The sequence below is a fragment of the Ochlerotatus camptorhynchus genome, unplaced genomic scaffold (genome assembly GCF_037179485.1).
Source record: "Ochlerotatus camptorhynchus isolate MF236.1 unplaced genomic scaffold, CSIRO-AGI_Acam_v1.1 ptg000203l, whole genome shotgun sequence".
Lineage (NCBI taxonomy): Eukaryota > Metazoa > Arthropoda > Insecta > Diptera > Culicidae > Ochlerotatus > Ochlerotatus camptorhynchus.
In genome coordinates, this window is record NW_027040693.1 from 4,596,974 (window position 1) to 4,619,932 (window position 22,959).

Below are 22,959 nucleotides of genomic sequence, written 5' to 3' on the forward strand. Positions count from 1 at the left end.
AAAATTCCTGATTTTTTTTATTTGCTTTGAATTCAGGCTTCTCATGAAATCTAAAATTGTTCAGAACTACCTTGCAAGCAGATTGCATTTGATGTTTTTCTCAAAGATGTTTTTTCCTGAACTCCCTTGGAATGAGGTCTTTAGAATCATAATAAAAATCCATTAACCTTTCAAACTGTGTAAAGAATTTGACTCCAGAAGAAAAAAAAATGTAAGCCACAGGTACAGATAGCTTGCCAAACCAGATATTTCTTAGCAAATCTCGACAGTTTCATATGCTTGAAACCGCTGGCCACTCTTTTTGTCCTCGCTGCGGTTTCCGGCTTTTGATTTACCCCCGATCTAGGCTTCCTGGCTGTCGACGAACGTTCCCCGAACACTTTTTTATGTTGGTGACTGTTGATTTGGCCACTTTTAACGATTTCGTTAACGCATGCGAGTAACTGAAGAGCCAAATGTCAAAAACAAAATAAAGGCATCATTCTGCACGAACACATCTACAAAATGAGGGGTGTTCAGGTTTATTAAATTTCGATTGAAAGAAATGCGTCAAGCTTAGGTCGACTGAATTTTGATCGAACACCCTTTAGATCCCATAAGAATACACTCGAGAATGCATAAACGGTATGTGTGACCATTTATACATTTCATTTGACACTTTTTTCATTTTTTTGCAAGGCGTCTGCTTATACAGTTTCATTGATCCGGGGATAATCTATCTAAGATGCAGGAAAAATTTTGTTTTGCTGTTGTTGAGATGCTCGCACGCTTAGTAGATAGAAAGATTTTGAAGATTTCCTGCAAAAAGGTGGTGAGCGATGCGAGTAGATGGATTTAGACGAAGGGGGTGACACATCTTAAGGGGGTATTCCCGATCTTTTTTTTCAAAAAATCAAATTTTTTTTTTTACGTTTTTTTGTACTTTAGACTATATACTTTCATCCCCCCAAGCCGTTTTCCGATCAGCGAATTCGGTGTCCAGGCATAGCTGACTAATGGTAAGAACCCCCAAATGGTTTTAACTAAAGTCAAAACTTTAAACGCGTTTTTCTCGAAACCACATTTTTTTATCGGGCGAAGATTTTTCTCAGAAATTATAAGAGATATTGACTTGAATCTTTGCGCATTTTGTTCCTTATTAAATTCTTTGGAGCTTCTCCCACTTTCAGCCAAAAATATTAACATTTAACATTGTTTGAAGCACCTTAAAGCTGCAAAAAAGCGGGCTAAAAATCGCCTGTTTTTTCATATGGCCGCCATTTTGTTAATTTGCAAGATTTTTTGCTGCCAACGGGAGAAGCTCCAGAGAATCTTATCAGATTATTAATTTCATCACGAAATCTGTTTCAGATGAAGCCGTTCCAGAGAAAAGTCTTCGCCCGTCCAGGCGTTTGCGGCGAACAGGGGTCTGTTTGCCGCCATTTTGTGACGTCAATAATGTCTTTTTTTATGTCGAAAAAAAATTATTTGTAAACTTTAATGTTCAATAAACAAGAATCCCAAAGAGTTAGGCGCATTACTATTCATTTTCTTTGAAAAAGAATTAATTGAAAAACAGGCCGAAAAAAGGCAAAAGATTGGGAATACCCCCTTAAACTCAAATCTAGATGCTCAAAAAATTTGACACTGGCGAATCAATCTTCGAAAAACCTCCTTTCATTTCTCGCATCAACTTGCATCGCGCATCATCTTTTTGCATGAAATCTTCAGAATCGTCATCAATCTTCTTTCTATCTACTCAGCGTACGGGCAGATAACCACAGCAAAACACAATCTTTTTTGCATCGTAAATAGGGTCGCCCCCCTCGGATTTAGATGCAAGATATGAAAAAAGATCTTTCATAGATTGATTCGCTAGCGTGAGATTTTCAGACCATCTCAAATTGAGATTTTGATGTGTCGCACCCGCAGCTTCCGCTGCATAAGCAATTTTTTTATTAATTTCTGGCACCACAGCAAAATCTGTTTACATTCGATTATTATTTTGTAGTTTCGAAAAAAAAAAAACAAGAATAAAACCGTCGTATCGTCCTGCCGGAAAAAGAAGCATATTCTGGATCTGGATTGAAAACCTCCAATCCGAAGAAAAGGAAATACGAAACCAGTTGGGATCCACGAAAGCAGCGGCATAGAGATTGCTGACGTTTATCGTACGCACACTACGTCACGTGTATACGTATACGCAACATGTTTTCATCGGGAAAAAAAAAACTTCATAGCGGAAAATTTTCCCGATGAAAACAAATCACTGACACAATCATACTTTAGCAACCTCTATTAGGAGGAACCTGGGACGGGACTTGAAAATCGGGTAGCGATTTCGAGCCAATTTGCTGTCAAATCCGAGCCAGTTTCTGATTGTACGATTTGACAGTAGCAATCGTGGAATTAATAGGAAAGAGGGATTGCATCAATCTGGTTGGCCGTGATGCCGGAATCAATGTTTACGTCAATAGCGTTGCTAATTGTTAAAATTTGCGAAAGGAAAGTTGAACAATGAAGTGCACTGTGTGTTTCAAGCGATGGATATTGATGTTTGTTTATTGTTGATTTTATTGTTTTGAGCAAAAATGATGTGCAAGCTGCTAAACTGTGGTAGAAACTCCGAATAAAATCCAAATTAAAATAGAAAACATGTTTTACATTCCTGGCATCATTGGTCAACGCCGTCAAACACCACGTACAACTTGCAGAAGGGTATTCTTCAAAAACATTAAGAATAGTGAGAAGCTCGATTGTCAAGTCCCGTCCCGGGGAGGAACAGATGCTAAAATATGTTAAGATTTCTTGCTAGAAAACCAAGACAAACGCAACGGAACAGCTTCTTATTGTAAATCCTAGATTCTCACCAGCAGCAGCCCAATCACGGCTCCACCCATTGCAGCGAGAGGGCCAATGCAACAATCAATACGAAACTATCGATTTTAAATTGACTCACTACTTGACTAGCCTATTGGTCCCAAGCAAATCGATTAACGTACCCCATTCTAGTCGAAATTCTAGTACTACACTATGTTTGTTTTGATTCGCTATAAAAATTTGACAGATAAAATGAGGGGTTCGTGGATTTTTCTATGTTTAGAGGGGTGCATCGATTAGCTGAGCCAAAAAGTTGAGCACTTTTCTTCGGGACCTACTAGACTTAGAGTTAGCTCTATGGCCAATGTCCGTGTCAAGGACTAATCTGAACGGTAGCCGCACGCTGACTAATATTCGATATCTATAGTAGCGAAACGGTTATGGAACTCTACTACCAAAAGTCGAAATTCTAGTACTACACAATGTTTGTTTTGATTCGCTATGAAAGTTTGCCAGAAAAAATGAGGGGTAGTGGATTTTCCAATGTTTCGAGGGGTGAATCAATTAGCTTGGGACCGACCACCTGTCCACCTCGTACGACTTGATCAAGTACAACACCTGATTGTATACAATTTACCATTGTATGAAGGGCCAAAAACGGAGGGCGAACCTGTAAACAGAGACATTTACGGGATCAAAGAGAATCTCCTTCCAACAATAAAATCTTACAACCCGGTAATGTACAAGCCATCGCACGAGGGGCTGTCCCAATGAGTGGGGAAGAAGAGCCCGCCTTCAATTCACGATCTGTTAACGACAGGAAGTTGGTAATTCCACTCTCCCCATCCAAATCGCTTCAATTGGGTGCCCTGGTTGGACCGTCCCATACCCAGCATACCCTAATAAAAAATTTACTATAAACGAACGATAACCCAAACGATTGAACTATTCCTCAAATGGTTTTGATGATACCCCGAACACGTCGTTAAGCAAATTAACCATACAATTTTTATTAGAGTATGGTGAACCGGCCTCCCAGGAGGCAATGCAATTCGCAGGCACACTAAAGCTGTGTTCAGACAGGGCAAGTCAATTGATCAAGTCAGTTGAATTCAACTGACTTGAATGCGAATTGATCGTGTAAACCATGCCCTTCAACTGACTTGATCAACTCACTTGAATTGAAAAAAGTTGCACCAGGCTCAACTTTTCAAGCCAATTGAATTCAACCATAGAGGTAACTCTAAGACTAGTAGGTCCCGAAGAAACGAGCTCTACTTTTTGGCTCAGCTCTGGTACTACCTTCGGTCCCAAGCTAATCGATTCACCCCTCGAAACATAGGAAATTCCACTAACCCCTCATTTTATCTGTCAAACTTTTATAGCGAATCAAAACAAACATTCTGTAGTACTAGAATTTTGACTAGAATGGGGTACGTTAATCGATTTGCTTGGGACCAATAGGCTAGTCAAGTAGTGAACCAATTTCAAATCGACAGTTTCGTATTGATTGTTGATTCAACTGAGTTGATCATTTGACTTGCCTAATCTAAACCCAGCTTAACAACCGCTGGTTAGAAAAAAAACACAGCCGTGCAAAAAACGGATCCAATAAACGTCACTCTTGCGAAAGCACACCCTTCGTCGTCGAACGGAAAAAAAGAAATCGGTAGGCAGTTTTGTGATATGGAATTTCCACTGAAAATCAACCAGGAATGCACGAATTTCACCATACCCAACTGCGAAACACGTTCAAAAGCACTTTTGGTACACTTTCGATCGAAAGCATTTTTTTTCAAAAATAGTTGCGACCGAACCAACATCATAAACTGAAATTAAAATTATCACTCGCGATGCCACAAATTTCTGGTCCGGGAGAAAAAAATCAAACACGACAAATCTTGATGAATCGTGTTTTCTTTCTCGATTCTAAAACTTCTCGGTAAGCGAGAAAACCATCACTCACACACGTATAACTGTCCGGGAGGCAGAGTGCCAGCGCTAATCCGGCAAATGTAACCGAAAACTATGAAAGCGAACGCACGCACAAAACAGAGAGCAAACTTAAAACACAACCGTATCCGAAGGGGTTCGAAACTGCACTCTCCACAGTAGATTAAACGGAATTATCTCAAAAAGTAAAAGTAAAGAACATTAACGCACATATTAAAGTTTAAGATTATAGGAGGTGATATGCTACGACCATGCACACGGTATCCTGGCGAAGTTTTGAAATCCATTTTCATCTTCATATCGCAGTTCTTGAAGGACAAGATGAGCTAGATCCCTGCCGGTGTTCCTCCTAAGCAACCATTTCCTACTCCACATAGTTCACCTTATCCTTCTCATTTTATTTAAAATAATAAAAGCATATACGCCTACCGAAGCTAGAGCAATTTTCCGGTAATTCATAATGGAAGTATTTACTTTTGATTCCTGATACAGTTTAGTTTTGAAATCTTGAAAACCTTCAGTTCTTTTGACATGTTCAAGCAGTGTGAACACCAGCAAACATTGGGGTTCGACAAAGTGTGTCGAAAGTAAATTCGAGCAGATTTTTCATTTATAGCGGCGGTCAAAATCAAACCAAGAAATCAGATAGTCAGGCCTAAATATTCTGCGCGGCGTGTGAGGTGAGGTGACACGCTCTCACTTGTGAAGTGACAATTGTCACCTCGGGTGAGGTGACTCTCCGTGCAAATCAAATGGAGAGTCACCTCACCCGAGGTGACAATTGTCACTTCACCTCACACGCCGCGCAGAATAGCCCTGAGTCTAAACGGACCTTAACGAAAGTCTTTCACTAAGTGGGCTACAGGTTTAGCCCAACGAGCGAAAGTTGACTGTAATTATTGAGATCTTGATTTTTCATCTCAAATTTATTTTCTCGTTTCTTCCAATCTCCTTTTGTTCTCCATCGCTTGATATGCCACCAGATCCACCCAATGTTCTGTCGTCAGAGTCCATTTTCCTGGCTGCTGCTGTTCAACGCTGTATCAGCCACTACACCAACGTACGTACTGCTGCCTAGCTTTCGTCACGTTTTTGCCGGATTATGCATCAGAGCATAATGCATATTTGCTGCCGATTTAAATTTGATGAAAATCGCCTTTTCGCAATCATGTCAATAGGATTTGTGTCCAGTGATTTGAGTGATTTGACGAAGATGGATATTTCTTCCATCACAGGCTGCTTTGGGCTGCCGTTTGGATAGGCAACATGCAAAGTCCGAGTTGTTTGGAAATGCTATCTAATATGAAGCTTTAGTGTGATGATTTATGCGATGTACGTGAAGATTTGAAGTATGTCTTCAAATCTACAGGCAAAAAGTGTGCGTCTGACTTTGCTCAAATACTGCCTGCGGCTGTGGATTAGTTCTAGCGACGTTTCATCACTACCTAAAGCCCCACGTTGCCGGAAGCATTTCCAGTCGATGGTGTGTTATAATGCAAATCTTCTTTACCCAACTATTGTGTTGCTTCTCTCGTCATGACCAACGTAGTCATCTCAGAGAGAAAGCAGTAGAGTGGTGTGTACAAAGCGTTTTTTTGTTGTAGGACTACGTCTTTGATTTCTATATGGGGGTACACTTTGTGAAAACCGAAAATGGAACATGTAACAAATTAAGAAAGATTTTGAACGTTAATAACTCAGCTGCCCCTGGTCAAATTTCAATAATTGTATCACCAATCGATCAGAAATATGGCTACGCATCGATAACAATGCTTTCGAATGTTGATTTTCAACAAGAAACTATTAAAAAACTGGTAAATGTCCAGCATTGTCCAAAAGCGTCGAAATAATTAACAAATCCACCAATTACGTACATGGCAATTACGTACATATGCTGCTTCCCCAGCACAGTCGTCCGAGAGTAGTAAGTAGACGAAACAAGTCGAAGTGGCATTCGCCTCCGATCCTCGGGCGCGTGCGAATAGGGAGGATGGAATTGCGTAACAACGACCACACAAAATGCTCTCCAGAGTTGTAACCAAACATGGAAACAGGGGATACACTCAAAAAATATATCACATATGTAATGCATGAAATCCATGTGAATTTCACATAGCTTTCCAAAAAAAAGTTGACGACAACCTAAAGAAATCGTTTCTGGACTTTGTCGTTCAGTTTTTCCTGGAAATTTTTGTTAAATAAGCTAGAATTAATTAAAAAATGGTTTTTTGCCATACATTTTTAACCGCTTTACTACCAATCCCCAGAGAGCCGAAACATTCAAATTTGAAAGAGAAAATCCACTCTCACGATCTCAATATCTCAACATTGCATGTATTTTGATGACACTCTGAACATTTGGTGAGGAGGGAGGATTAACATTTGAAGTCCCTCCCATTTTGCATATTCTGCATAAAAAATACATACAAATTCCCTCCCTTTTATAACAAGAAAGCCTGCAATAAAATACAATTTATCAAAAATTTCTAGGAAAAAACTGATCGATAATGAATGATTTCTTTTGACTTATTTTGACCTTAATATGCATCCAAAGCGTTCCATCCACTTTTCCAAATTTCTAACGTACTATCAATGGAACAGCGCCTTAAATGAGAAAAAATAGTCTTGACTTAATGGTGAAAACTATTTTTGTAGTTCTTTAAAAATTCTACTCTAACTCTTTTCATAAATGAACTTGGTGGCTCCCACACCTGGACCCTACTTATCGACCCATCAACTCAACCGGGGACCAACGGATTTACTTCCCGAAGGAAGGCTTGATCGGAGATGTTATGCCTCAGAACATGCCGGTGGCGCTGACAAAGATTGAACCCAGTCCTGCTGGGGTAAGAGGTAATCACGCTTACCACTACACCACCGGCGTCGCTAACTTTAATGGTGTTGCCATTGGCAAACTACGCCTTAGGAAAGGAGCCAGTGTCACTACTTGATAGCAAACTGCTCATAATGGGAGGAGTCTTTGTAGCCTTTATATCACTTGGTTGCACATCATTCTGCTTTATAAAAAAGCGCTTCTGTCTAGCATCAACTCAACATTCTCTGCTTGTTCGTCAAGCAGTTCAGTCCGGTATTTGCTCGCTCTGTCGAGTTGTTCGATAGTTATTCCAAACGTTTATTCGCGTCGTCAGTAGTGTCGGTCGCATCGTGTGATGGGAAGACAGCGCTCCCGGAGCAGGCTCCGAGAGAAAACGGAGAAGAAGAACAGCGGTGAGGGTAGCTTGAGTGTACCTATTTCGAATAGGTACGCTACTCTTCCCACCGATGTAGGGAATACCACCTCAGCCACGGTGAAACGGTCAAAGAAGAGGAAGAAAAATCAAGGCCAGTCCGATGGTGCGAGTGGACGGGACGATGCCACCGCGACGAACGTCAGCGTCATTGGTGATTTCGGCGACGCCGTCGACAACGAAACTGCTGCCACCCCGAGTGCAGCAAAAATGAAGCTTCCTCCACTGGTGGTGAAGCAAGTCCCACTCAACACGCTGATTGGCGATCTTTCATCGCTGGGCGTTGCAGCTGAGTTTAAGCTCGGCAGGATCGGCACCAAGGTGATGCTCCGAACAAAAGCGGAGTACGAAGTGGCCGTGAAATATCTGAAGGATACCAAGGCGGAATTCTTCACGCACGACATCCCCGGTGAGAAGCCCTTCAAGGTAGTCATCAGGGGTCTACCAAACTTCGACCCCAAGATGGTCGAAGCCGAAATCAACCGGTACAAGCTAGCCCCAATCGCTGTCTTCCGAATGACAAGGAGAGACGAAAACGTGAAGACGTACCCGGATTGTCTTTTCCTGGTGCACTTCCAGAAAGGGACGGTGACGCTCAATGCGCTACAAGCCATCCGATCAATCTGCTCCATCAACGTACGGTGGGAGCCATACCGTGGCGGCCATCGTGACGTAACGCAGTGTATGAGGTGCCTCAATTTTGGACACGGTACCCACAACTGCAACATCAAGCCACGCTGCAGCAACTGCGCTCAAGAACACGCCACTTCCAACTGCCCTGCGGATGGAGCCGTTGCGATAAAATGCGCTAACTGTGGTGGTGCACATCAAGGTTCCGACAGACAGTGCTCCAAACGCGAGGACTTCAAACGCATCCGAAAGCAGGCGTCAAGCAACAATCAACCAGGACGCAAGAAGGACAAAACCCCATCATTCAGGACGGAGGATTTTCCGTCTCTTCGTGCTCCCCAGCAAAGGCAAGCGAATTCGCGGGTGCAACCCGCCCCCCCTCAAGAAGCTTCCGGTGATTTTGCTGGCCAAAGCTCTCCATCCCCCCCTGGATTCTGGAGACAACCAACAGCGCAAAACAACAACCCCGATCTGTTCTCAGCGGATGAACTGATGGAAATTTTCGTCAACATGTCCGGTGCTCTTCGTAAGTGCCGCAATAAGCCCGAACAGATCCAGGTGCTCGGTAAGTTCATCATCCAGTATGGCGTCTAAACCGCTAACTATCGTCACCTGGAATGCTTGCTCTGTAAGAGCAAAAGAGATTGAGCTTGCCGACTTCCTCCGCAAGCACAGCATCGACGTGGGCCTTCTAACCGAGACCCATCTAAAGTCCGGCGACAGCTTCTGGTTGCCTGACCACAACATTATCCGGCTTGATCGCACCAGCTCCAGGGGGGGTGGTGTTGCGGTCGTCGTCAAGAAAGGAATAAAATACCACACTCTGTCCCATATCCGCACCTCTATCATCGAGGCCCTTGGTGTGGAGGTGGAGTCGTCGACTGGATACGTCCAGTTCATCGCCGTCTACTGCCCTCGACAGTGTGCCGCCAGCAGTGGACTAGCGGCTAAATTTAAGAAGGACCTGTCCACCATCACCCGTACCGGTTCCCGCTTCGTTGTTGGAGGAGATCTGAATGCTCGTCATGAGGCATGGCGGAACTACCAGCAGAACCAGAACGGTCGTCTGCTGTTCGACCATTCGCAGCATGGGCTGTACTCCGTTTGGTTCTCGGACGAGCCAACATTCATCTCACCGGCAGGCAACCCATCGACGCTAGACCTGTTTCTTTCAAATACCGGCTTGTCCAAGCCGGTAGCCTTAAACGAACTCAGCTCCGACCATCAACCGGTGGTGGCTGAACTGGGATACAACGTAGCTGCTGCTCCAAGCCTGCGCAAGGACTACCATCGCGTAAACTGGGCCCAGTTTGGACGCGTGGTAGACAGGCACATCATCGACAACCCGCCGCTTGACTCCGTGGAGGACATCGACCGAGCGTTGGAAGTACTCCACCAAGCCATAACCGTGGCTGACGAGGCGTGCGTCCGACGAGTTCCTGTTAGGGGTAAGTTTATTGCTATTGATTCCCACACCCAACTCTTAATTCGCCTGAGAAATGTTCGTAGACGCCAGTTTCAGAGAACTGGAGATCTAGCGAGGAAACGTGAAATGGCCAATCTGAACAAGGAGATTGCTTCCAGAATGGTCTCACTCCGGAACGAAAGTTTCGGGCGGCTTGTCCAGAATCTGGACGACCGCTCCAGACCATTCTGGAAAGTTGCCAAGGTCTTAAAGACGCACCCTAAACCCATTCCGCCTCTAAAAGATGAAAATGATGACGATCGGCTCATAATCACCCCTCAGGAGAAAGCAAATGCGATTGGTGAGCATATTGCCAAATCGCACTTGCTTGGCTCCAACATCCAAAGTCCGCTCGAAGTTCAGGTTGAGCAATGCGTACTCAACCTTGATTCCTCCCCTTGTGCCATCCCTCCGGAGGATAGAATCACAGTGGAACAGATTTGCTCAGCGCTGAAATGCACCAAAAACATGAAGGCCCCCGGGTTTGATGGAATATTCAACCTAGTGTTGAAAAATCTCAGCATGAAGGTTCACTCTCTGCTGGCTGCTGTCTTCAACAGATGCTTGGAACTGCACTACTTTCCAAGTATCTGGAAGACAGCGAAAATCATACCTATCCGCAAACCCGGGAAGGACCCAACGCCAGCTTCAAGCTACAGACCAATCAGCCTCCTTTCAGCGCTGAGCAAATTGTTCGAGAAACTCATTCTCAATTGTTTGCTCAAGTTTGTCGAGGAAAATAACATTCTCCTTCCGGAACAGTTTGGATTCAGAAAGGGGCACTCCACCAATCACCAGCTAGTGCGGGTGATGAATAACATCCGAAGTAACAAAGCTGTATCCAAGTCCACAGCCATGGCATTGTTAGACGTTGAGAAAGCGTTTGATAATGTCTGGCACAATGGGCTTGTATACAAGCTTTGTAACTTCAACTTTCCTTTACATCTTATTAAAATCACCCGTAACTACCTCCAGCAAAGGTCGTTTAAGGTATCGTTGAATGGTTGTCTTTCCGACACGTTTTCCATCCCAGCAGGAGTCCCGCAAGGCAGTCTGCTGGGACCCTTGCTTTACAGCATTTACACTTCCGACATTCCTCCTCTTGGAGACGGTTGCGTGTTTTTCCTGTTCGCAGATGATACCGCAATAGCCGTCAAAGGAAGGATGCCTCGCGAAATAACGAACAAACTTCAACGATGCCTTAACGCCTTTGCTGATTATGCCACCACGTGGAAAATCAAAATCAATGCTTCCAAAACACAAATAATCATGTTCCTCCATCGGCAATCACCCAAACTAAAACCGGCTCCCTCTTGTACTGTAATCATGGATGGCACAAGGGTTGAGTGGTCCGCCGAAGTAACCTATCTCGGGATGTTGTTTGACGAAAAGCTCCTATTCCGCTCGCATGTGGAGAAAACCGTAGTCAAGTGTTCCGCCTTGGTTAGGAGTCTGTATCCGCTGATTTGCCGTAGATCCCGCCTCTCAAGGGTGAACAAACTGGCCGTCTACAAACAAATCGTAGCACCTGCGATCCTCTACGCAGCTCCGGTGTGGGAATCATGTGCACAGACTCACAGGAACAAAATTCAGGTAGCTCAGAATAGAGTGCTGAGGATGGTTCTTGATCGTCCTTTCGACACTAGAATAACAAATTTACATGAAGAGGCAGGCATTGCCAAAATAGATTCCAAAATTAACGAAATTAAGACTAAATTTACACAAAAATGTAATTTATCAGAACATGCTTTGATAAGCAATTTGTATATAGTAGGTTAGGTGTACATAGTAGTTGTAGGTTAGTTGTAGTTGTAAATAGTAGTTATAAGTAGTCTCCTTTTTCCAATTCAAATCAAACCAATCCCACCAAGGTGGTCATACTTTAAAATAGGCCTGATAGGACTAGGAACTGTAAATAATAATTAAAATCTCAAATGTACCAAAGTTGAAAAGACGCATCTGTGTCACTTAACAAATTCATACATGTAAACCACACAATCACAAGAAATAAAGATCATTTAAATGGCAAAGCATCAACTCATTTTCGCTTCAGCAGCAGTAGGAAGGTGGTGGCTAGTGAACCCGTCTACATTCAATAAGCACCAATAGACTGGTCGCGGCAAAGAAGGAAAGGGTCTTGGTCAAAGAGGCACCAAGCGTCATCGCAAAGTTCTTCGAGATAACCGCCATCCGTCATCTGGCTCGCCGTGGTGGTGTTAAACGAATCTCCGATCTGATCTACGAGGTGTGCTGAAGGTGTTCCTGGAAAATGAGATCCGTGATGCTGTCACCTACACGAAACACGCCAATCGTAAGCGGCCATGGATGTCGTCTACAATAAAACGGCCCTTTTCAGGGCCATCAAGCTTATAACAGTAAAGAGTTGGAATAGAATTTATCTGTGCCTGTTTGTCCATATTCAGAACCACAGGCCCTCAACGACCATACAAACTGCTCTCCAGAGTTGTAATCTTGTAACCAAACCTGGAAGTGATTTTGATTGATACTCTTCATTAACTGTCTCTTTGAAAAAAAAAAACTGTAAATTTGATACGCTTACAAATCAAAAACAGGAAGAGTTTATATGAAAAGAACTAAATGCTCTTCACATTTGTTCCGTCCACTAGCGGTCCTACGTTTGTGCCCCTAGGCACAGACCCTTCTACTTTTTAGTTCGCACACGGCGACGGCTGAACGAGCGTCAAGCAAAGAACAAAGGTACCAAACGAATACCTTGAATGAGTGAACAACTACCTATCGATAAAGACTTCGACTCACAGTGGTAAGCAAACTGAGATTTGACTCTTGTTACGCATTGATTTAATGTGTCGTATGATGGGTTTTGATCCTTGAAAGGAACTGGAAACTACCAAAGTTGTAACCGGAACATATTCGGTTGTGTATAATGTCATCCTGGGCTCTTGCTATAACCACCATTGCACTTGTTTTTGAATTAACATGTGATTTGAGGTGTCGCATGATGGGTTTTGGTCCAAGTCAGAACATGTCCGGATGTGGTCAATTTGGTCCTGGATCCTCAATATGACCACCATTGACTGATCTTTTTGTTGAATTCTCATGTGATTTAAGTCTGAGACTACGACTACGACTTCGAAGTTGCGTGGGTGCAGTTCGTCGTAGATTATCCTCTCGCAACTCAGGAAGCCGAGCTATTTTCAGTTCCATGTTCCAGGATTTAGGCGCCAGCTTTACAATCTTCATATACTTCGAACCAGGTTCGATTATACTTTACAACGTACTTGTCAGAATCCAATCAAATCGGCAAACACTCCAAAAAAAATGGGACTGGTCATCACAATAAAACCCCTTTTCCTTACCTTATTCATTCCAAGAGAGAGTACTCTGTATTGATGCGATATCACTTATGGACTTAAAACTAGCTCTCCTTTGGGCCTTCTGTCCGATGTCTGACTCTTCACTCACTAGAACATTGATTAAATAAAAAAAAAATGTGAATACAAAAAAAGACCTACCTTTCTCGTAATAAGTGTAATAATTAGGGTTGTCACTAGAATCGCTACTCACTGATTCCCGTTTGCGTTACTCTTGAATTGGTACTAACAATATTCCAATCTACTGGTAAATCGTTTCTGATAATTTATTTGTATTTTTTTTTAATTCATTTTGTTGAAAGGCAACCTTACTACTCCTCTCTATGCTGGTTGGCTTCCTTTCTCGTGAATTACATTTCTAATAAGGAGTAATGCATAAATTATGGACTCATCTGTTCTGTTCTAACATTTAACTTCGATTTTCCTTTTTTTAATTTGGCTAAAAGGTATAAATGTCACGGTTTGTATTTTTTTTCTGTATGAGTGTTTGTGTGTGTGTCTGCTTTTTGGGATTACAAATTCGAATCACTAAGATCTCATTTCATCGCCTTCGCCTGACAGTTTGTTGTCAGTAGTCGATTCTATCTAAACTAGTACAAAAATCTGTTTTCCGCATTTGTGCCTTTTTGCTGCGCCTTCTTTCATCTACTTGCAGTCTTATTTTTCTTCTTCTGTTTGTTCTTCGCTGCCGTGCCGGAAGTAAATGTAGTCGATTTCTATTAAATAAATACAATTTTACATTTGTTTGTTTGTTAGTTTGTATCTAGGTATTCTACGTTCCCGGATTTGTCAGTTTTGTTTAATCGTCATTCCACTAGCTGCGCGGGTGTGCTCCGTTTCAAACGGAACCGGATTGTATATTCTATTGTTTTATTTTTTTGTTTCACTACTGTTACCGTACGTACGATTTTTCTTGCTGTGATTGTTTTCAACGTTGTTTACCGCTGTTGACTAACGATGCCCTGGAAAACGAACAGTACGATCGAACACATGGATTGCAAAGGTACGATTTTGGACTTCGAAGACCAATTACATGATGAGGTGCTCAAGAGAATGTTAGCCGCTCACCACGAGTTCGGATTGACGACTATGGGCGATAGATGGTAAATCGAGTCGAGTGTCACTTCTGGTCACTAATTCTGAAATACCAACCAGTGTCGCCAGATATACCGATACATCGGTATTTGTACCGATTTTCGATCTTGATACCGATAAACAGAATACCGATTTTTGAGATTTTATACCAATTTATAAATGGAAATGTTGACTTCGGCAATACCTTAACCTATTATCGTCAGGGGGTAAACAAAGTCCTAGAGTACTCAAATTTGGCCAATAGATGCTCTGAAACACAATGTATCCTCATGCCAAAATTGAGTTCTCAAGGACGTTGTTTACCCCCCTGACGATAATTGGTAAAGGTAAATCACTAATTATGGCATGCCTGATCTCAAATTTCATAGAACATTGGGAGAGAGTTGGCTCTGTTTCAATATGCCTAAATTATTCATCTTTAAAAATGTATTATACTCTTTCGACTAGGGTTTCCATTTTCAAGCCGTTTTTGGCTACCCAGAAATCGAAAAACAGCTGAAGGCTCATCCCGGTAATACCAGGGAATCGAGAAATACTTTTATATTTTATGTGACTAAAAAGGACCATCAATATACATTTTTTAACTTTCCAGCAATCCAACTTGTCGCCCTTTTTGTAGATTGTACATGCAACACCTTCCATCAACTCTTTCGGTAATATGTCCTCCTCCCAAATCTTGGCAATAACCCAGTCAGTGCTTCATCACCGTATTTTAATAGCTCACTTGGTAGTTGATGTACACCAGGTGCTTTGTTGTTCTTCAGCCGACCGATCTCCTCCTCAACTTCTTGAAGATCAAGAACAGGTAGCCTGTCATCTTCTGCGCGTGCTTCAAGGTCTGTTGCCGTGCCACCTTCGTTTTCTGATGCATCACCGTTGAGCTGCTCGTCATAGTACTGCTTCCACCTCTCAATCACCTTACACTCGTTCGCGAGAAGGTTACCGTCCAAGTTCTTACACAAATCAGCTTGCGGGCACGTAGTCTTTGCGCGAACTATTTAGCTTCTCGTAAAATTTCCGTGTACCATTTTTGCATTAGTATAATTGAGTGGTAAGTACAATCATACTCTTATGCCCAGGCACCTTCAGCATGGACTTGCTTTGTAGCTGCGCCTTTACCCACTGAGCTAAGAAAGGCCCCTTCATATGCCACAAAGTTTACTAAAATCCGCCCACTTCCAAAAAAGTTGAAAATCAAGGATTCTACTAAAATTGCTCTAGCTTCATACAGGGTCTGCCAATTTAGTCCAAAACTATACTGCCATTATACGCATAAGAGTCCCATGGTACATAAGGATTGCATAGAACATGGCACAGTTATGCGTATAACGGCAGTATACCAATAAATCAATAAGAAGGTGTTCAACCACCAGCGAAGATTTCAAATATCTATCTAGGTATTCAGTGTTTAAAAAAAATCTATTCAGATCTATCTACGCTCAATTTTGCGATACACTGTAATACATAGCCGGTCACAACTTCTGAAACCCCCTCCTCCCCCTCAAAGGCTACCCCTAATGAAAATGTGCATGGTTATTTTGCTTAACGACGTGTTCAGGGTAGCACCCAAACAATTTGTGGAACACAGTCAACTCTCCATATCTCGATATCGAAGTGACCATCGAGATATGGAGAGATCGAGCTATAGAACTAGATTAGCCTACTAGACCGTTTGAAGGGACCGAGATTACCATCGACATATAATAGAAGAAAGTGGTCACATATCGAGATATGGAGAGTTAACTGTAGTTCTAAGTCCTTTAATTCCTACACATTTATTTTTTAAATAATGAGGGCCTCCCGAAAGTTTAGTCAACAAAGGCTCGGCACACAGGAAATGGTGGGCTCGATTTCTCCTGGGCCAGTCACTTATGCAATTCAAATGCATTTTTAGATAGAGCTGGAATTAGGGCGTAACAGCCTTTGTAAACAATGACTTCTATCGATAATTTCTAGAAACTCAAGGCACTCCCACGCAAACCTACAAAACTGTCGGGTAGGGGAATTCTTCCCCTACCCGATGGTGTTGTTTATTTGCATTGGCAAGCCTTAACTTTTTAGAAATCATTGTTTACAAAACCTGTTACGCCCTAATTCCAGCTCTATCTAGATTTAATGACTGGTTTGACATATGAAATGCATTGCAAAGGACGTTCGCCTGATGAAATAATACATTCCAGTTTTCGGACATTTAGGGTACTCTGTATTATTTTGGAGCACCTAATCTAGAGTGAATATTTTAGGCTCAATTTGAGGCTACTTTTGAGCAGTCCATCAAACATCGAAGATCGACGAAAGTTCCACGTCCAAAAAAAAAAACCACCTACGCAATCCATGTTTCGTGAAATGTTGTAACTTATTGTTGATCGCTTAGAAATAAATGCAAATACAATTTATTTCAATCAAACGTTTAAAAGAGCTATTCAAACCACCAGCTACCAGTTTCTCGTCGCTGACTGGTGCCCAAATGCATATAGTTCATCACCCATTCAACACCATCGATCAACAACCTGAATTCAGCCCCCCCCCCCCCCTCCATTTCAATCACAAAACCAAGCAAAACCCTTACGTTTTCGATGGAGTTCCCGTCGAATTTTCCCGCGATCCCGCGCCGGGAGCGGTTTGTGCGAAAAACAGATTCCTTAGAATGTGAGTCCTAGACTTGGGCGGATCATCCGCCTTGTTCGGTGCTGCGCTTTTGTCCCCACTGCTGCTGGTCGTCATTGTCGTCGTCGTCGTCGCCGTCGCAGTGGTCAGTTGTTGCCCCTTTGGTGACTGCGTCAGCGAAGACAACGATTGCTGCTCCTGCTGATCAAGTTCCTCCAGCTCCTGTTCCATACTGACGTTCTCTGGGATGTTGTACGAACCGGTATTGCTATCGATCGAAAGCGTCCGGTGCTGGAGCGCTGCCGATCCCAGCTTTGGAATGCGTGTGCCAAATGCATTGATACGCGGATGTTTGGTACCGGACGCAATGGACGTGCCACTGCCTCCACCTGCGCCACCGCCGCCCGGATTGGTTCCTATCGCGCCGTGGCTGTGATGGCTACTGCAGGTGATGTTGCCAGTGTTGTGCGATGACGACAGGCTGGTCGAATCGAAATCGTCCCGAAATGATCGCTCCGAGCTGCGAAACGAACGGCCACTGCCCAGGCTAGCCTTGTCCGCTGCCGTGTCCTACGCCGGGTGGTAATGTGGTTACAACTGAGAAACTCAACTCGTATAATGCGAACTCACCTGATCCAATGGGACCGTATACCAGATATCACAGGAATCTTTCTTGTTGCCACCGGAACCCGCACTGCCGCCATCGATGACATAACAAACCGTGTTATCAAACCGCACCCGCTCCGAGGCGCCATCTTCGGAAGCACTGAAGCAAGCGGAATCCGTGGCCATCTGCTGAGCCCGGTAGCTGAGTATCGAACCTGCCAGGGCTTTCGTCGAAGCGGTATCATTCAGCGTGTTGCCGGATTTTTCGCTGACGCATGTCACAGCGGACGCCGTTTCCGAAGTGCTGATGTCGGCCTGCACTTCCAAGCGGTGGCTAAAATTGAAATTGGGCTTTTGAAGAAAATGGATTAAAATGTCTGAATGGTGAAAAGTACCCCGTTATACTGCCGGCTAGAGCCGTAGTCGATTCGCGCGTCGACGGATTCGTCACGACGCCAAAGTTCGAATGTTGACTGCTGACACCCAGATGGCTTCCGCTTGCCACGCTCAGACTAACTTCCCCTATGCTGGTGGCCCCGATACGGGACACGGCATCGACACTGGTGGCATCTGTAGAGGAAAAATGGTTCCGTTTAAACATTCAAATCAATGCAACCTGTGACACTAACCATGATTCCGCGATCCGTTGTCCTCTTCTTCGTCGAACTCGAATTTGGTCCCTTCACCGCACCCGGCACGGCACAGCGATACTGGCACGACACCATACACGTAGAACAGCAGAATCGGTACCCCAATTGCGACGGCTAACCCGGCCAACACCGGCGATACGATGACCTGGAATAAGATGGAGAAAAGCAATTTTGTTGAGAATTCACCCCAATATGATTTTCTAACCTAAATATAAAATAATTTATCCCATTCCGAGTTTCATAATCATTTAATCCGAAAACATGTCACCTTATGCGCCTATCTACCAAACAGTGAAGAGATAAACAAAAAGCGAACAGGAGCAACTGGAGGACGATGTTTGCGCTTAGTTTCCATACTGCCTATGCATATTCTGCAAAGCTGCGATAAGCTTCTTTCCTGATGATAAAGCCGATGATGGAAATAGGTCAGCATCGTCGTCGTGAAGAAGAAAACATGGGAGAGGAGTAATTGTGTCAGGGAAAAATTTCCCGAAAATGCGAGTTTCCACGACTACGACGACCACGGTTCTATGTTTAGACTGCAGTGCCTTCTTAGCAAGCAAACATACAATCTTGTGCCAACGTTCATATCGCCCTTAGCAGGTTTGAGATGCTGGTTAGCTGTGCAGAGGAGGGCCTAACATGAATTGCTGGCGCCAGCAGATGTTATCCTGATCACAGGAGAGAAGACGCATGTCGTCGTCGTAAGTACGGTCGTGGATTATTATTATCGTACATCCGCGGCGGCTGGATGGGTGTCCTTGATGTTGAAGATTGCGCTCGTTTGGGCTTCTGTTTGCCACCGTCAATTTGTATGATATTTTAATGTGCAGAATGGGATGAATCAAGCGCACAGTTTGAAATTGAGTGATGCGGCTTCAGAAGGTACTATCAGTGGGGGGACTGACTTACTGAGTTGTTGTTCTCTTGTTTGTGGAATGATGTCTCTGTTTCGTTCGGGTGCGTAGATTTCGAATTCAGCCAAGATTCCTGGAGAGTCGATGTCACCAATAAGTACTTTCGCTGCGAACACGGCCTGACTTACTGTCCGCATATGTTCTAGTGTTTCAAGACCCAGGAGTTGACAGCAATCTTCGTACGGCGGAAGGTTCACAGGGTCATTCCAAGGAAGGTGACGAAAGGCATACCGAACAAATTTCCTTTGAACAGATTCAATCCTTGCTATCCGAACTGCTTGATACGGGCACCATACTACCGAGCTGAATTCCAAGATCGATCGCACTGTGACAGGCAGGATCGCGAAACTCGTCAGCGATCTTGAAAATGAACCCGAGTTGCCTGTTAGCTTTCGCAACGATGCCCGAGTAATGAAGCTTGAATGTTAAGGCGCAGTCCAGCGTGATTCCTAGGTCACGAACATTGTCCACACGTTGCAGAAGTTGGTGATTTATCGTATATAGTTGAATGCCACTGGTTTCAGCTTGCGATGAAATGAGATAATATTACATTTTTGTACATTCAACGTGAGATAGTTTCTTGAGCACCATTCTTCGAAAGTATCGATTAGGTGCTGAAGCCGCAAGCAATCGGCGAAGCTACGAACAATCACATAGATCTTCACATCATCCGCGTAGAACGATCGGTAACCAGTTGGGAGGATCAGTCCGGCCTTATTCACAAAAATCGAGAATAGCAATGGTCCCAAGTTGCTACCTTGAGGAACACCGGAGCTGTTTGTAAAATAGTCCAATTGCTCTGATCCGATTCTAACACAAAGTTCCCGATTGAACCAACGAGTTAAATCCGAGGATACACCGAGTTTTTCAAGTTTAGCTAGCAGTATGGAGTGGTCAACCCGGTCGAATGCAGCCTTAAGATCTTTATATACAACGTCCACCTGCGCTCCAGCTTCCATACTCCTAAGACATAAATAAATGAACGGAGCTAGATTGGTTGAAACTGATCTCTTGGGATAAAAACCGTGTTGGTCAGGAGAAATGCAATTTCTGCAGTTAGAGAATAATGCGTCGTTGATGATGATTTCGAAAACTTTAGAGCAGGCCCTGAGTGATGTGATCCCTCGGTAATTTTCGACGTTTCTCTTGTCTCCTTTCTTGTAAATCGGGAACATGAATGACGATTTCCAACGCGTAGGGAACTCCCCCTGCTGTAATAAAATATTGAACAGCTTCGATAGCTCTGAACAGCATCGCTTCAGGATGCTTGAGGGGATCCCGTCAGGGCCAGCAGCATTAGAAAACTTCAGCCTCTTGATGGCGGATTCGACGAGGTCTACTGTAACCGAGGTAATCGAAAAATTGAAAGCATCACTGGGAGTGTCCCTCACCGCTTCAGCAACTTGCGACAACGAAGCCGTAGTGTCATTGAAAATGCTTTGGAAATGTTCTGCCAGAAGATTACATTTCTCAAGGGAATTGCTGGCGATTCTATCAGCCAGGTGAATTTCGACTGGTAGCCCCTCCTCGTTTCGTTTGGTATTCACGAATGACCAGAACTGCTTTGGATTAAGCCGTAAATTAACCTGCACACGCCTTGTGTAGCGCTTGTAAAGAATGCGGTTATATGTGCGATATTCGTTGCTCGCTGTTGAAAATAATCGTTTGGTGAATGGGTTACGAGTACGACAGTATTTACGGAGGGCCTTCGACCATGCGGGTTTGGGAGAGGGTCTCCTCAGTGGGACAGAATCAGTTATTGCCCGGCCAACGACCTCAGCGAAGTAGTTGACAGCTTCATCAATAGATGAACACTGTCAAGGATCTGCCAATCTGCCTGGGCAAGTGACTCAGCGCGACGAAATCTGCTCTACAAAAGTGGAGCCCATGTACATCCACAGGGGGGTTATCGTAGCGAACAGGAACAGATAGGTTGATGAAAACTTCCAACGCAGGATGATTGGTGTCGATGCCAATCAAAAGCTCTGGAGCTTCTAGAATAGAACATTCCAGTCCTGCAGCTTCGTTGATGCGTTACCAATTGTCACACATGCAACCAGATCCCGCTTATTAGGACCTTCACTAAGATGGTGTGCAACAAGTTCGCCGGAAAAGTAGCAGTTTTACAGATATGGTAGAAGAATTGATGCAACATTTGCGAGGATAGAATCCTTGGATATTTGATCAACCTGAAATATTGAAAACTTGACTGAATGCGGATTTCAAGCAACTTCCGGGACAGGATTTTTATACCGCATCAGGAAAAGGAAAGGTGACTGAAATTTTCAAAACCATCGTAGTTCCCAAAAATATCTCGTCTGGCAGGCCATTAGCACGTGTGGTCTAAAAAGCGGCATTTTATTTACTACGGGAATTATCAATTAAGAGATCTACGTCCAGGAGTGCCTGGGAAAGCGGCTGCTACCATTCCTAAAGCAACATAATAGACCTGTGCTGTTCTGGTCGGACTTGGCGAGCTGTCACTATGGGAAAAAGGCAATCGAGTGGTAAGATGCGAACAACGTGGTTGACGAGCAGCAGTTTAAATCTAACTGGCGTTCGGCGGCGAATAAGGTCGATGAGACCACTGTGCAAAATTTAATGGAAAGAGTTATGCGGAAGGCACGGCAGTTCGGATTTGGCAAACCAAAAGAAAATATTGAAAACTTTGAAGAGAATTTCATGAAGATAGTTTATCATCTTTGGAACAATTGCTAATCTACCTGCTATCTAATATTTCAGACACATGATGTTAATTGTTGGATCTCAAGATCTTTAGGAAAATTTCAGGTCAACCTGCATCCTTGAAAAAAATATAAGAGGACTTAATGGATCCAATTACAGTACATGAAACTGCGTTGAATTTGTTGTTAGCAATGTGGAAAGACAACTTGGAGGGTAAAGATACGCCTGTTGCTGTTTATCAATTTCTAGGCCCTTACTGTACAATCAAGCGCTTTGGAATTACGAGTTCTGCATATAATTGGTTTGAAAGCTATTTGTCTGACCGAACTCAACAGACTGTTTTTCATGATTCTGTTGCCAGTGCCGTCGGGAATAACCTTGGAGTGCCCCAGGGAAGTGTATTAGGGCCCCTGTTATTTATTATGTATATTAATGACTTGCGACATGTTTTAAGATTTTACGATATTAATCTTTTTGCAGATGATACTGTGTTATTTTAGAAGTTGCCGTCTCACACTTGAATGAAGATTTGCAGTATCTAAGTAGATGATTGAAGTGTAAGCAGTTAAAATTGAGTACAAGTAAAACTAGCTAAATTTATGATAATTTCGTGGAATCGAGTAAATGAGAAAGTCTCTGTTGTAATTGATGATGAGATTTGTTCGATAGCTGTACTGGTTCCCTTCAGATTACCCTCCAAAATCTCCAAACGCAGTAAAATCCGTAGGGTTGGTTGGGGTGGGATGATTAGTAACCAATCTTTATTGTGGGAGAATTTGCCACCGTTTTCGCCGGTTTATTCGTAGTACAAAAATACCAGAGTATAGATTCAACACTTAACACTTAGGCTATTTATTCTACTAAATCAACTAACAAGTACTACAAATATAACTTAGAATCAAAAAAACACACTCGACGCGACTGCTGCCCGAATTGCAAGCTAACTCCAAC

The 22,959-nt window shown here is 43.4% G+C and overlaps 2 protein-coding genes across 5 annotated transcripts in view; both read right to left on the reverse strand.

Moving 5' to 3' along the window:
• LOC135702959 (uncharacterized) overlaps positions 1 to 22,959 on the reverse strand; it is a 222,516-nt gene that overhangs the window by 33,358 nt on the left and 166,199 nt on the right. The gene's annotated exons all lie outside the window — the stretch shown is intronic.
• LOC135702951 (E3 ubiquitin-protein ligase RNF19B-like) overlaps positions 13,435 to 22,959 on the reverse strand; it is a 208,901-nt gene continuing 199,376 nt past the window's right edge. For 2 of the 4 annotated variants that reach the window (XM_065224023.1, XM_065224022.1), the window contains exons 6-10: positions 18,386 to 18,551; positions 18,152 to 18,326; positions 17,781 to 18,090; positions 17,113 to 17,720; positions 13,435 to 14,410 (exon numbers count right to left, since the gene is read on the reverse strand). In XM_065224023.1, coding sequence (XP_065080095.1) covers positions 14,377 to 14,410; positions 17,113 to 17,720; positions 17,781 to 18,090; positions 18,152 to 18,326; positions 18,386 to 18,551 — 1,293 coding nt within the window. In that variant the 3' untranslated portion in view covers positions 13,435 to 14,376. Of the gene's footprint in view, positions 14,411 to 16,742; positions 17,721 to 17,780; positions 18,091 to 18,151; positions 18,327 to 18,385; positions 18,552 to 22,959 lie in introns of those variants that run through there. The other 2 variants (XM_065224025.1, XM_065224024.1) reach the window with 1 other exon arrangement.